The 16,476-nt window shown below is 37.5% G+C and overlaps 1 protein-coding gene across 5 annotated transcripts in view; it reads left to right on the top strand.

Annotated features, from left to right (window-relative positions):
• The window catches only part of LOC150081221 (protein still life, isoform SIF type 1-like), a 496,225-nt gene that overhangs the window by 458,514 nt on the left and 21,235 nt on the right, over window positions 1-16,476 (top strand). For all 5 annotated transcript variants that reach the window (XM_090379423.1, XM_090379422.1, XM_090379425.1 and 2 more), the window contains one exon: window positions 12,167-12,343. In XM_090379423.1, coding sequence (XP_090235549.1) covers window positions 12,167-12,343 — 177 coding nt within the window. The remainder of the gene's footprint in view (window positions 1-12,166; window positions 12,344-16,476) is intronic.

The following is a 16,476-nucleotide window of genomic DNA, read 5'->3' as shown; positions in this document are numbered from 1 at the left end:
GCCGGGAGAAGGATCATGTGGTGATAGTGAGACTATACTTTGAATATTCTAGAGGCTGCATCTAAAATTAAAGAACTTCTAGAGAAAGTACAAAAAAAAACAACAAGACTGGTGAGGGATGCTAAGTGCTCTCCATACAAGGATTTAATCAGGTGTGAACTGTAAGGCTTAGCAACAGAAAAACATGGGGGGGGGTAGTCTGACTGAGGCATATAAGATCCTATTAAGAATCAGTAAAATAAATAAGGGAGGCATACTTTTGATAGTAGATGAAAACTGAGAAGTGCAAATAAAAAATTTTAAGGAGCAACAAAAAAGTGGACCTTCTGAAATTTTACCTTTGAACAGCACACTGCAAGGCACTAGAACAAATTATCTCTCAAGGTGGGGATTCGGTAAAGTTCAAAGTGTAAATGGATAAGCACTCCTTGCCAAAAGTATTTGATAGGAGAAATTTTTGTTTTTTTGACTGATGCCGAAAAAGTCCTTGCATCAATCAGTCATTCTAATACTAATAGGTGATAGCTGGCTATAATAAAAGAGAACTTATACTAATTATATATATATATATATATATATATAGTCAGTTCTGATATAACATGCATTTTAGCAATGGAATTTGCTCTAACGCAACTGATATATTAAGGTTTGGTTTGGTTTTTTTTTTTTTTTTTTTTAGGAGCATTAGCAACTAAGGCCATATTGCTCCGGGGATATGCGGTGGTCATTCCCTGACCTTTCCGCATTTGGTGGTCACGGGTTCGAACCCTGGTCTAATCAAGAAGCGTGTGCTATGCACTGCTGCTCCTGCCCACCTGGCTACGGAGGCGCCGATATATTAAGGAAAATGCAAGTATAATGTGATTTTCGCATTGGCTTGTGCAATTTCGTCCATGAGTAACACCAGGTGAATGCAAAAACTGGCACCAAGCTGAACATGGCAACCTGCGCAGCAATATATACAAGTTTACAAAGCTTAAAAAATGTCAAACATCAAATGTGTGAGAGTTATATTTCATATTTACTGTAGTTGTAGTTTCAGGAGCTCACATTTTTCTATTTGAACAGAAACTGCATGAGGCATGAGCAGAGGAGCATTTCTGGAGGTCACTACCATAAAACAATAAAAACAATTTGCAGTTCCAGTTTATTGGGCTTTTCTGTTAGTGTAATCTAATAGCAGGTAACTATAAGCAGGTAGTAAACTCAATCTTATTGCATTTGCAATAATACAGGTAGCTGGAATTGTGTGGGGTATTACGTTATTATGGTGAAATTGTGTGGGATTTTTACATTATTATGGTGAAATGTGTTTCCCCTTCCATGAAATCTTCAATCATATAAAAAGCATAAATAAATTTTCAGTCTTCTCTTCATTCCTATTTTTTAAGCCTCTCAAAGTTGTTACTCTGTACCTCACTTGTGCAATTTGTGCATGCCATGCTTGTCGTTATTGATTGCTTATCCTTTTTACTGTTTTAAATTTTACAATCCAAAAAAAAAAAAGTCAGTGAACAGAAATATCAATTAGTATGCATATATTACAATATTAATTAAGCTATGTATGTAAGCAGACAATCTCTGACCAATACAAAATAAAGTGCTATATTTACTGTCATATTTATTTATATTTTAGATATTAGCATTAGCATTGGTTGAGGCATATAATGCAAGAAAGCAAGCATAGAGAGCATTAGACAAAAAAAAAAAAAAAAACCGTTCCCATTTCATCCATCTGGTCACTCCCAAATGTTTGTCTAGTTCAGCCTTAGATTTATTTAAGCTATCAACTTCCACAACAAAAGATGGTCCGACAATCAACTACTCACTCACAAACCTCCACACATCTACTCTACAACAGTCTTTTCTTAATTTGAATCTATGCCCCCTCAGGTTCTTAATCTGAGCAAGTGGAAGTATCCCATCAGGATTGAGCCTGCTCAAACCATTCAAGGCCTTGTACACCTCAATCAGATCACCTCACAGGTGCCCAGTCTCCAGATGTTGCAACTTACAAAATTTAAGCCTCTCATGGTAAGAGAACCCCTTTGTTCCTCTCACCATCAATTTAAGATGTTTAAACCAGTGTTAGCAATTTTATTGGGTTTCTAATGTTTTTTTTGTGTTTTACTTTCCAGACTGAACATTTTTTGAGTGCTCTGCCCCAGTCCCTATTTTCCCCATAGGCCCTGTTGTTTTTAATGCACGAAATACCATAATGCAGGGATTTTTAGGAATACATGTACCACGTTATAGCAGAATGAACTGTGTACATGCGGCACACACATATACTTGAGGTTGTTGCATTGGTGTTTGAGATTGTCGCAGACATTCTCTCAGATATGCCAGACAACCTGTGTTTGCTACCTGGGAGTCTAAAACGCTGATGGAACTGATATTCAGGTGACATTCAAGTCAAGTAGACCCAATGTCAGCGAAGTCCGGACAGTCTGTGACAGCCAAATCCTCTGCTTGCACCTTCATGATGGTGGGACAGTTAGTAATCCTGGGTATAACCCCCATGCGCAAGCACTCTGTGGGTGACAACCCAGGTGTGAACCAATATAAGCAGGGGTCAAGGTGTGGCACCCAGATCACACGGAGAAATGCCGCCCCTCTCTGTGTTACCAGGCAATACTAGGTGGTAGATGACTCTCATCAACTGGTGCAATACCACCACTTTCCTTATTGGAGGCTTGAAGTGGTGGAACCAACGTTTAGTCTCCAGAGCTAAGTTCCATTCAACCCTTTCCCCATCTCTTCCATCATGCAGTATGACTGCTGTCTTTTGAGGTTATCATGAATATGATGGCGAGATTCAAACTTCCTTACATTTCAAGGATACATCTCTAAAATGGTGTTCGCATGCTGGCTGCTAGTTAGTACACCGGACCGAACCTATTGTTAACTCACTAGGAGGCTTCTGGATCAGCTAGTATATAATCTTGCTACCTCTACTCTGCCAGATAGTGACAGGAACTGGAACAAACATTTAGAGGGAATGGTTCAGTGAATTTTTTTTTTTTTTTTGGCTGATGCTGCATAAGCTCATACACTTGCTTTCTTGTATCACATGCCTCTATTACTATTACATCCAAAAATTTCATTACTTCACAGATCATGCCCCCCCCCCACTTTTTCTTACTATTGAATACACCATGAATTGTCAAACTAATAGAGCAAACTGATCTGTGAAAAGATCTAAACCTCCCAAACACTTCCTAGTTCATTTCACAAATATGCGTGGTCTCAATTCTAATCTCAATGATGTCCATTTTCACTTACAGGCTGCCAAACCCCATGTACTTTTTCTGACAGAATCTCAGTTATCGGTTGATTCAACCACTGCTCATCTCAGTTACCCAAATTATTCACTGTATGATTCCTTTCGCCTCAAAGGCAGTACTTATGCATATGTCCGTTCCGATATTCCTTGTTAGAGACTTGATAATTTGGAATCTCCTCTTTTCGATCTACTCTGGCTTAAAATCTCTCTACTTAATTCTGTCAAATTGATCTATTGTCTCTACTGTTCTCCCAACTTCATTAATCGTTGGAGCTCTTTGACTTCATCTCTTTGCAACTTTACTTTCTCCAGTCCAACTTTCCTAACAGCGAGGTAATTTTCTATGGTGATTATAATGTTCACAACTCCAGCTGACTTCCGTTCTCTAATCACACAGACCCAGCTGGTCGAGATGCTGAGGCTTTTGCAAATAGCATTAGCATAGACATATGATGCAAGAAAGCAAGCTTATGCAGCATCCCCAAAAAAAAAAAAAAAAATGCTCCCATTTCACCCCTCTGTTCGTTCCAAATACCTGTCCAGCTCAGCCTTAAATTTATTTAGGCTATGAACTTCCACAACAAAAGATGGAAGTTTGTTCCACCAACCAACTACCCGCTGGCTAAAGGCAAATTTCTGCACATCTATCCTACAACTTTCTTTCCTCAATTTGAATTTATGACCTCTCAGGTGATTGTTCTGAGCAAGAGGAAGAATACCATCAGCATTGAGCATGCTCAAGCCATTCAAGGATTTATACACCTCAATCAGATCATTTCACAGGTGCATGGTCTCCAGACACTGTAATCTGCAAAACTTAAGCCTTTCTTCGTAAGAGCAACCCTTCATTCCATTCACTAATCTTGTTGCCCTTCTCTGAACTCGTTCCAACAGCTCTACATCCTTCTTAAAATGAGGCCTCCAGACCTGTATACAGTACTCAAGGTGTGGCCTGACCATTGCCTTATACAAGGGGATAATCACTTCCTTATCCCTGCTAGAAAAATTCCTGTATATCATTGACAAGGCACCATGAGCTACTCTAGATGACCATCTGCACTGCTCAGAAAACTTCATATCTACAAAAATTACTAATGACTTCGCACAGATTGTTCATTTAACTACCAGAATACCAGACAATCCGAACCATACAGCCAACATACTTGATCTTTTTCCCAGAAACAACCCTTCGAAGTACACGGTTGAAGTGAACGGTCCTTTAGGCACCTCAAATCATAACTTGGTGATTGTCTCTTCTCCAATGGAGCCTTTATCTCATGTTGTTTGGCATTACAAGGATGCAAAATGTGATGACCTGCGAGATTTCTTTTCCTTGGTCAGATTATTGTTTCAAAACTTCTGATCTCAATGTTTGTTCAAATCGTGTCAGTGAAATTATTCTTGTAAGAATTTAATCCTTTATTCCACACTCTACGTTAAAATCTAGTCCTTTATATAAACCTTGGTTTTCAAATAAATGTGCTAAGGATGTTCAAGAGAAGAATGTTGCATATCGTAATTGGCTTGTTTCCAATTCTTCAGTTTCATTTTCTGCCTACGCCAAAGCTCGCAACAATTGTAAAGTAGTTATTAATCAGTCCAAACTAGAGTTTGAACAGGCTAAGAGTAGAAAACTTGCTTCTTGCCCTAATGGTAGCCAAGCATTCTGGTTTCTTGCCAAAGCTATTGGTCACAACTTTTGCCCGTCTCTGCTCCCACCTCTGTCAAAACCAGATGGTTCTATTGTCACTTCAGCCAAGGATAAAGCTGACCTGCTAGCATCCCATTTTTCTTCTAACTCATATATTAATCATCTTAGTAAAACACCTCCCATCATTCCCAACATGCTCCATTCAATGCCTCCTGTAGTCTTCTGTCAAAAGGAGGTCAGAAGAATTTTGACGAATCTTGATGCTAAGAAAGGTCCAGGTCCTGACGGTATTTCTCCACTTGTTCTCAAAACCTGTGCTCCTGCATTTACTCAGTTCTTTGCCGCCTTTTTTCACTTACTTATTCCAAAGATGCTTTTCCTTCTGCTTGGAGATTTGCTCATATCCAGCCAGTTCCTAAAAAGGGTGACAAAATCCTTCCCATCCAATTATTGTCCCACTGCAATTACTTCTACTCTTTCTAAAATAATGGAGAAATCAATTAATCACCAACTCTTAAACTACCTACAAACCCTCCATCTGATCAACGATCGCCAGGATGGATTCCGTCAGTGTCGATCCACTGGTGATATTCTGGCTTACGTTACCCATTTACAGACAAATTCAATGGAAAAGTTCGGTGAAACACAAGCAGTTGCTCTTAAAATCTCACAGGTTTTCAATCGTGTTTGGATCTGCCAACCTTTCAATCCTTGGTCAGCCAACTGTTTTTTGTGATTGCTTATCCAGTTTTCTCTCTGACTGCTCACTGAGGTTGATGGTAGATGGCTCTCTATCTTCTAACTTCTCCATTAATGCTGGTGTCCTCCAAGGTTCAGTTCTTTTCCTCTTGTATATTAATGACCTTCTTCGATTGACTGGAAATCCTATCCACAGTTTTGCTGATTGAGTTTCACTTTCCAGTTTGAGAAACCTTGCCCTGCTCAATCAGCTTCAACTTCTCGATTATCCGCTACCAATTCCTTAAATGCCGATCTCCAGGTAATTCTCCAGTGGGGCAGAGACAATTTAGTTTATTTCAATCCTTCTAAAACTCAGTCCTGTCATATATCATGTAAAAAGGATTCTTCTGCTCCTATGCTTATCTTTGGTTACACTCCAATTTCTAGACAAGATCGTATCTCTCTTTTGGGGATTACCCTGACTTCTAGTCTCTCTTGGCACAACCACATTACAAATGTTGCTTCCTCTGCATCTAAAAAACTTGGTTTACTCTTTCGCTCTCGGTGTTACTTCTCTTCCAAACAGCTGTTCACTCTGTACAAATCACAAATCTGCCTTACCATCGAATATTGTTCCCACATTTGGGGCGGTGCCACCAAAACCTCTCTCAGGCTTCTAGATTCCATCAGAAGAAGGGTGGCAGTTAGGTTAATTAATGACTAATCTCTAACAGAGTCTCTCCACTCTCTGTCTCATAGAAGTACTGTTTCTGCTGCATGCCTTTTCTACAGATACTTCCATGGGCACTGTTCTTCTGAATTGGTTTCTATAATTCCTGCTCTCTCTTTCAAAACAGTCCGAACACGTGCTGCCACCAGCCAACATCCATTTACTGTCCAACTTCAAACTCACAGAACCAACTTTTCATCTTCCTCATTTATTCATTCAACTGCCATTTTCTGGAACAACCTTCCTTCATATGTCTTTCCTGAAAATTACAGTCTACAGAAGTTCAAGTCTAATGTCAACAAATATCTTCTTTAGTCTTCTCAAACTCCAACCCAAGCACAGTACTGTGTACTACAGGCTCTAATACCTCTCGTGTTTGGGGTTTTCATTAAAAAAAAAAAAAAATTAAAACTATAATATCTTTGAAATTATTTGAGTAATAACCTATAATATGTGCCACAGCTAAATTGTAAATTGTGTTCACGTACTATCATGTCTAATGCACCAATTACTTATATGCAACTAAGGGTAATAGTGAAGAAGGTTAAAAGGGATTTGAAAAATAACATTAACAAAATAAATACCAGATTAATATTATTAATATTTAAATTTTTCACCTGCTGATTATGGCCTGTATACATTTGATGGGTCTTATTTTTCCTGTTGAGTGCCCATCAATGTATATAGCTGTAATCAGCAGGTAATAAATCTTATCAACAACTGTTTACTTTATCATCAGATAAATGCAGATCTAAATTATCCTCCCTAACTAGCAGTTTCCCTGTACCCTTAAGGTATTCTCAATGATACTGGCAAAAATCCTTGCACTGCCTTTGTTCAAATGAATACCATCTCTGCAAAATAGATTCCTTCTACCAACAAATGTAGGCCATGCTGATAAAAATTTCCACCCTAGAGCCTTGTAGATTCCCTAAAGTCTCGAGTTAATCCCCGTGGCTTGCAACATATAGTCCCTCCTACCCTACTGGGCAGAACTGCAGACATAAATATTCAGACCTAACTCGCAGCATTTTTTCAGCATAATCCTATATTTCTCCAACAGATAGTCAAGTCATGTATGCTTAATATCGTTAGGCCCCACATGAATAATAATTCTCTCTCGATCTCTCTACCTCCGTTAAAATCTAAAAATCTGTTGGTAACATCATCAATTGTTGCTCGTGGCAAACACACTCCGGTTCTGTACCACCTATCCTTATTACAAAAAATGTTACCTGTTTCCCCTTACAACAGAGTCTCCCATTAAAATTAGATCAACATTTCTATTCGACCAGAGCAGTCTGCTCTGGTCGAATAGAAATGTGGACCACTTGACTATTCGGCGAAGGTAAAGAAAGTCAACATGAGAATGGCGAGAAACATCAGATAACTTATGAGGAAAATTAGTTTCCCGATACAGCACTCTAGTGCTGCTTGCTCGGTAAACAGATGGTAGAAGTTATCAGTCTGGAGCAAAGTTGAGAACGATATATTGATTGACAGGTAGGCGTGGCAAATGATGTGCTGATTGGTGCGCGAACATAACACATGATAACATCAGTTTAGTATCGCTCAGAAGCACTAATGGTAACTTGCCCTAATGAATGCTTTCCATAATGGTGAAAAAAGGTCAGGTTACCTCCACTTGAATCCCATGGGAGCTTGAACCACTCCCGAAGTGGAGGGGGTATCCTAACCGTTTTTCTTTAGAATCACAGTCATATTTAGAAATACATTCATAAAAAAATTTATTTTTTTATGACTGTATTTTTATTTTCTTGTTTAATAATATGCCTAATGATGAAAAAAGGTCAGGTTACCTCCACTTGAATCCCATGGGAGCTTGCTCCCAAAATGGAGGGGATAACCTAACCTTTTTTCTTTAGAATCATGTGGTCTAGCACATAAATTGTTTATTAACAAAATATTATTTTTTTATTACGGTACTTTTATTTTTAAAGACACTCGTGTGGATACACACGTATAATAACGTCAATCAACACCTCAACAGCTATTCACTATATATATATATAGAATGTTTCTTTTCTTATATTATTTCCTAACCTAACGTTTAAGGTTAGGTCACTAAATATAAGGAAACCGTTTCTATTATTTCCTAACCTACAATTTAACGTCAGGTTACAAAATATAACAAAAAATAAAGAAACCTTTTCCTTTTTTCATAACCAAACCTAAATTAACAGTATAGTAAAAACACTCATGAACTCCAAAAATCTGCTTTTAATAATGAGAAAAAAACATAATGAAGAACATAAAAATGAATGGAACGAAACTTTATTAATTTAGTTTTCATCAAAAAATCAACCAACGTTTTATTTTCCTTACAAATTTCTTCCATCTTTAAAAGATTCATTGCTGCTATTACCTGTTTACTGTTCATCACAAAACTATTATGCACCATTCTTTATTCATAAACACACATTATAGTGCCAACCAATGACTACACAGTAGCCTGTCGTCTGTCGCACCCACCACCACCAATCATTTCATTGTTTGCCACGCCTACTTGTTAATCAATATATCTTTCTCGATTTCGGCACCAGACCGATAACACCTACTGTCTGTTTACCAAGCGAGCAATGGTAGGGTCCGGTGTCGGGAAACTAATTTTCCACGTAAGTTATCCGACGTTTCTCATCGTTCTCATGTTGGCTTTCTTTACCTTAGCGACTATTCTATTCTGGGACCAAATTGGGGGTGCATCACCTGGCAGGTCAGGAGATACTTCAGCTGCTGACGAGCTCTCAGTTTGTTTCTAGGGCAAGCTCGTTTCTTCAGTGACTCAAATTCTTCTCATAATGCATCAAGTTGGAATTTGAGATTGGTATACTCCTTACATCAGTTGCAAAGAAAAGAAAAGAAAATGATGACTTCCAGCAGTTCTTAAAATCCCCAGCACCTTACTTTCAAGGCTGCTGCTCATTCCAATAGAAGCAGTCAAAGAATCACTTTCGCCTCTGCTTGTGGCTATTGTTAATCTATTAGTCTGTGTATCGCCCCCAAGCTAGCAGTTTTCCAACTCACCTAACACTGCCTCCATAGCATCAGCAAACATTCTTGCACCCATTATTTAAGTGTATCCCATCCCTAGAGCAGCAGTCTCTTCTGTTAACAAGCATAGGTCATGCTGGGAAAAAATTCTACCCCGTGTTCCTTGTACAATTTCTCCAGGGCCAAACTGATTGACAAGTCTCTTATCATATACTCCCTCCTATTCTGTGTGAGCATAATTGTAGATGCTTTCAAATTTAACCCTAACCTGTGACTTTTTTTCACAATTTCTCTGTCCTTTGTTAAGTAAATCTGCAGATCTCCTACTCTTAATGTCATTAGTGCCAACATGTACAACAGTATCACCTTTTATGCCCTTAAAAAACGATATCTTCTCTACAACATCATAAACTTTTGTCCCTGGCAGACATACCATGGTCCTATTCTACTTATCCTTTTTGCACAATATATTTCCCGTTTCCCTGACAGTACAATCACCGACAATGACTAGCTCCCATGGGATCAGTGCATTCTTCCGTGGGGGGTTGCTGCCGTGTTTCCTCATTAACTGCAAACTCTTGCACTGACGTGGGCAGCTGAGAGCTTGATGGGCCCCTCCAATTTAATTCCTTTGAGGGCATCGACCCTGTTCTTCAAGCTTTCATAAAGGCTCACAACAATGCTGTATTGACACCTAATATCCTCACACTCCTTACATCAAGCACACACACAAAGACATCCCTCTTGGCAATATCATGTCCCATTCCTGATAGCTCTGACATCAAACAAGCCATACATTTCATAAGGCCATGATTCAGAGGACAACTTCCCCTGCACAATTTCTCCAGCTGGAGCCCTTTGCTTTGCTTTGCTGCTCTGAGACATGATTTTCATTCAAATTCAATATAATTAAAAATGCTTCACTAAACAAATATATCTAATGAAGTAATAACACTATGCACTGGTTATGCTATGATGTGTACGTTATTAATTATATATAATTAAAATTTGAACGTTCTTAACAATGTACCAGTAATAATAACAGCAATAAGCATACCATGCTACTAAGTCTACATTATATGTATTATACCATTACACTTGAAATATAATATATAACAAAATTACCCAACTAATACCAACCTAAGTCATTCAAACTTTAGAGCTACCTATTTACCACAATGAAAAATTTGAAAAACTCTCAAGAATAATTGGAGTCTTAATTGGAAATGACTGGATAATGGAAAAGGACTAATGAGATTGAATACTGCAACATGGAATATAAGAGGAATGACAAATAAATTAGAAGAATTAATTAAAGAACTAGATGATCGAAAAGTTGATATCGCTATAATATCAGAAACAAAGAAGAAAAATAATGAGTCTATAGATTTAGGTTCATACGCTTTGATTTATTTGGGAGTACACAGCAATAATTGGGTGTCTGTAGGAGTGGCAATTTTAATCATCAGACAAGTAAAGACAGAAATAGATGGAAACATCATTGAACAAGTAACTGAATTTAAATATTTAGAAAATAGGATTTCAGAATTTAAAAAGGACATGGAATACAAATTACAAACTTACAATAGAATGAATGGAATAATAAAAAGAAATTTTGGTAAACAAATGACAATACAAACAAAATTACAAATACATAACATAACATCAAAGTCAGCACTTAAATATGTTAGTGAAGTATGGATGCTTGGGAAGAGGGATAAACAACTTTTGGAAGCAGCCCAAATGAAATTTCTCAGTCCACTACTGGGATTAACAAAATTAGATTACCAAAGAAATACAGACATAAGAAAAAGACTAAACACCTCCAACAAAAAAAAAAAAGAAATACAAAATTAACAGTTAAAATGAAAAGAGCATGTAGAGAAAATGAGTAGGAAGAGCCTACCAAAACTGGCAATGAACTACATACCTACTGGAAAAAGAAACAGAGGGCATCTCAGAAAATGATCAATTAAACAGTTCTTTGAAGAGGTTTAATGGTACAGGCTTCATAAGACAAAAAATCCACTAAGTACAAGAAGAAAAAAAATTTGAATTCCCCTACTACACACAATAACTATAACAATGGCGGCAAGGTTTTTTTTTTTTTTGTTATTTGGTTTTTAGGAGCATTAGCAACTAAGGCCATATTACTCCGGGATATGCGGTGGTCATTCCCTGACCTTTCCGCATCCTCCGTATTTGGTGGTGACAGGCTCGAACCCCGGTCTAATCAAGAAGCGTGTGCTACGCACTGCTGCTCCTTCCCACCTGGCTACGGAGGCACCGGTGGGCAGCAAGGTTCAAATGATAAAAAGATTCTACGTATATTGAGTAGCAACCTACAAAATCTCTAGCTAAATTAAAATATAAAATGAGTGTGACTAGGACTATAGAGCTAATTTTAGAGTACGGTGATTTAATATGACAATTAAACGGCAAATTTTTTTCAAAAACTTGTCATTTCTTGGAGCTGAAAATTCTTTGACTGGCATGTGGATACCTTGTCCAACATTTGTTGCATATATTTATAAAGTATGTCTATAATAACATATTTATAAAGTATGTCTATAATAATATATTTATAAAGTATGTCTATAATAATATATTTATAAAGTATATATTGAAAAGTATATTTGTTCATAAACTTCCTGAATTAAATAGCATAGAAATCTGATGTTTATGGAACCAAATTAGTTAATGAATTATTTCATATTAACTAATATTCTATTAATGAGAACCTTACTATATTATTAGTGCATTTTTATAGAGATAATTTCTTTGTGATTTATCATTATATTTTCAGTATGTCGATTTAAGTCCTGGGGAGTTGCTGTACTATGGTGGAGTAGAATGGTTAAATATCTCTGAGTTCCTAGGGAAGATCAAGAAAGGGCTTGAGCTGCATGCTATGTGTTTTGTGTTCAAAACTGCTGTTGTATTTCTCTGTAAAGAACGAATACGACAAAAAAAGAAATTAATGGTAAGCAGATATGTTCATCATAGCAAGTTTTTTTTTTTTAAGTAAACGATAATTTATTTGTGAGCAGTAAGTTATAGCAATGTACTTGTGCATTAACGTATTTTTTTAACATTTGGAACCCCTTTGATCCACTATGCACAGCATCTCATAAGTACAATTAAAGGTAACTGAAATTAAACTGCAAGTGATCACATTAAAAAAAAAAATAATAATAATAATTCTGTGTTAAATTAGCATTTAGTCTGTAAAATATTACATAATATAATTAAGCCAATGAAAGACTGCACAGACTTTCAAATTCACACTTTCTGCTAATATTTAACTGCCAAAGTACATAGTTTTTTTTTTTTACTGACAGAATGTGCTAATTGCTAGCACAGTTTACATCTTCTATAGTGTGTATGTAAAATAAAGCACATGCAGCAACTTAAACTTTTATTAAAAAGTGTATGTGCATGTAAATGAGTTAATTCATCGCGGAAGAGAACAGTCGGTGGATTTTTGGCTGCTGTAAAGGGATAAGTATTTTTAATTTTTACCGTATTCTTCGTTAATTAACATACTACATTGTATTTTAGAGTGATATTAAATACGTTTAGTAGCATTTGCTAGCTTCTTATTTTGAATTTAACTAGCAATTTTTGAAAGTTACAACGACCGGTGTTGCCACCAATATTGTTGAACTGCTTGTTTGTTTGTTATTTGGTTTTTAGGAGCATTAGCAACTAAGGCCATATTGCTCCGGGATATGCGGTGGTCATTCCCTGATCTTTCCGCATCCTCCGTATTTGGTGGTGACAGGCTCGAACCCCGGTCTAATCAAGAAGCGTGTGCTACGCACTGCTGCTCCTTCCCACCTGGCTACGGAGGCGTTATTGTTGAACTAGCCACCATATTGTAGTCGATAAGAAATAGCATAATCAAACTGATAGAGTAAGATATAAAGTAAAAATAGATAGTGTAATACGAAGCACTCAATTAGGAATCTATTAGTTTATTTCTTGACTAATTTGATTAATTGATATTATCAATTAATCAAAAATATTGTTAATCTTATTAAATTTCATTGTTAATTAAATTGTATTTAAATGGAAATCATGACCCAGACTAGAGCTGTGAAGCAAAGATCACAGACTAGCTGTGACTTGGGGGAGAAACGAAGGGACCGATTCTCCAATGCAACACAGACTCAAAAAATGTATGAAATGTGAAATGTTTGCTGAACTTTCTAGAACAGGACATGATCTAGCCAAGGAGGAGGATGTCCTTGTGTGTGCTAGATGCCAGAGTGTCAAGAAATTAGGCGCCAACTCAGTGTTCTGATGGGCATCTATGAGAGCTTGCGGTGTAGGGTAAATGCCCTCAAAGATAATATGACAGCCCAATAATATGAGAGCCCATCAAGCTCTCAGCTGCCCAGCTCAACAGCAGAGCTCATTCCTGTGCATCAGCCAACAGAGAGGCAATCTCCAAGGCAGAATGCGCTGGTCCCAAAAGAACTAGTTATTGTTGGTGACTCGATTGTCGGAGAGATGGGGAATATACTATGCAAGATAGGTGGAACAGAACCAGAGTAAGTCTGCCAGGGGTAAAAGTTGATGACGTAGTAGAGCAGGAGATATCATGTTTCAAGGGTACAAAAGGTGATACTGTTCTACAAGTTGGAACTAATGACATTAAGAGTAAGAGATCTGCACATTTATTCAACAAGTACAGGTCAATGTTGAAAAAAAGTCGTGAATTAGGTTTGAATGTGAAAGTGTCTGCAATTCTGCCCAGACACGATAGGAGGGAGTATATGGTGAGAGCCTTGTAGATCAATTCAGCCCTGGAGAGATTGTGCAAGGCTCAAGGGGTTGAATTTTTTTCAGCTTGGACTGTGCTTGTTGACAGGATAGACTGCTTCTACAGGGATGGGGTACACTTAAATAGAAAAGGTGCAAGAATATTCACTGATGCTACTGAGGCAGTGTTAGATGGGTCGGAAAAATGCTAGCTTGGGGGGGGGGGGATACACAGACTAAAAGATTAACAGTGGCCGCAGGCATAGGCAAAAGTGATTCTTACACTGCTTCTATTAGAATGAGCAGCAACCTGGAAAGCAAGGCAATGGAGATTTCCAGGACTGCTGGGAGCCACAGTGGAACAAATAAATACATGGGCTGTGTTAGTGTAATTAAGAGTAGAAACCGTTGCATGTACACCAATGCTAGGAGTATAGTTAAAAAATTTGATCAGCTTGAAGTGCTAGTCAAGACATCAAAGGCAGATATTGTTGGGATATCAGAGACGTGGTATCACACAGCCATAAGCAGTACAGAATTGGAATTTGGTAAGTACAATATATACAGAAAGGATAGACAGGACAAGAAGGGAGGAGGGGTCATGCTGTTAGTGAAGAAACACAAAATCTAAGGAAGTGCATCCAACTGATGATGGTGAACAATGCAATGTTGAGTCTGCTTGGTGTAACATAAGCACTGGGAAAGGAAAAATGAGAGTAGGTGTGTGTGTTATAGGCCTAATGAATCTGATGAGTATAATGAGCAATTGTGCAGAAAAACAGAATGGGCCAGTAAATCAGAATGTCTTATAATGGGGGGATTTTTACTTTCCAGATATTGATTGAACTTGTGGGTTAATCACTCACACACTAGCAAGACTTTTGTGGATTTATTGGATGACTGTTTTCTACAGCAACATGTTCGAGAGGCAACCAGAGGGAGTAATACTCTTGATCTGATTATCAGCAGTGATTATTCATGCATTAAGAATTTGCAGATAAAGGAACCACTGGATGACAGTGATCACAATGTACTGATGTGGGAATTACTTAATGACGTAACTATCATCAAGGGTAAAAGGAAGGGTTTTTGCTTTTGTAAAGGTGACACAGGGGTCTCAGACAATTTTTAAATTCTGTACAGTGGGATCAACTGATGATGTTACCAACATTGAATTCTAAATGGGAAACCTTCAGGGACTTAGTCTTGGAGGCTACTAGACTTTTCATACCAACTAAGAAATACTGTTCAAGGTTTAGGCCTAAATTGGTGTCAGATGAACTAATGAGGCTCGTGGCAGAGAAGAAAAATGTATGGGATGCATATAAAGTATCAGGTGACACAGAAGCCTATGATAGATATAATCTACCAACTGTGTTGTACTACACTCAGGGAAGTGGAAAGTGAAAAAGATCTGGGGTAATTAATTGTTAAGGCACCTGCGAGGTAATCTGATTGAGGTGTATAAGGCCTTGAATGGGTTGAGCAAGCTGAATGCTGATGGGATTCTTCCTCTTGCTCAGATTAAGAACCTGAGGAGACACAAATTCAAATTGAGGAAAGAAAGTTGTAGAATAGATGTGCGAAAATTTGCCTTTAGCCTGCGGGTAGCTGATTGGTGGAACAGACTTCCATGTTTTGTTGTGGAAGTTGATAGCCTAAATAAATTTAAGGCTGAGCTGGACAGGCATTTGGAACGAATGGAGGGGTGAAATTTTCTTTGGCTGATGCTGCATAAGCTTGCTTTCTTGCATTGTATGCCTCTGCTATTGCTAATGCTAATTCTTTTTAAAATAAGGTCATACGGGAGATGGAAAAGTTTCTTCAACTTAATTTTTCTGATTTTTTTTTTTTTTTAGCTTTTCAAATAAAAATCCATATTTTCCACACAGTTAAACAATTACTGCTCTAAAATTTATTTACTTACAGTTTACATTAGTTTAAAAAAAAAAAAAAAAAATCAGTAGTAGGGGATTGCTGGTGGGGCCAAGTGAGCTCATCCAATCCACTTATTAAAGTTATGGAGAATTACCTGAGCACCTCATTAAAAAATTAGTTTGATAAAATTTAACAGACTACTTGAACCAAAGATAATTCCTAGCTGAAATTTCTCCCTTGCTCTAGAAAAATGCTAAAGATGCTCAAGCAGATACCAACTTAGTGTGTATAAGCATTTTGACCCATCACATATTGTGAGAATTCCCTTAGTAATCTAATATAAAAAATAACCCCAGGGGCTCACATCTGGTGAGTATGGGGTTGGCAAACCCAGAGTCCTAAGCTGGATATCATCATTCTTCTCTTTCTTGGTGATTCCTTTCTACTTCTCTCTCTCTCTCTCTCTCTCTC

The sequence above is a fragment of the Mastigoproctus giganteus genome, chromosome 8 (genome assembly GCF_048544385.1).
Source record: "Mastigoproctus giganteus isolate SK-2022 chromosome 8, ASM4854438v1, whole genome shotgun sequence".
In the NCBI taxonomy this organism is placed as follows: domain Eukaryota; kingdom Metazoa; phylum Arthropoda; class Arachnida; order Uropygi; family Thelyphonidae; genus Mastigoproctus; species Mastigoproctus giganteus.
This window is presented reverse-complemented; position numbering and strand designations above follow the sequence as displayed.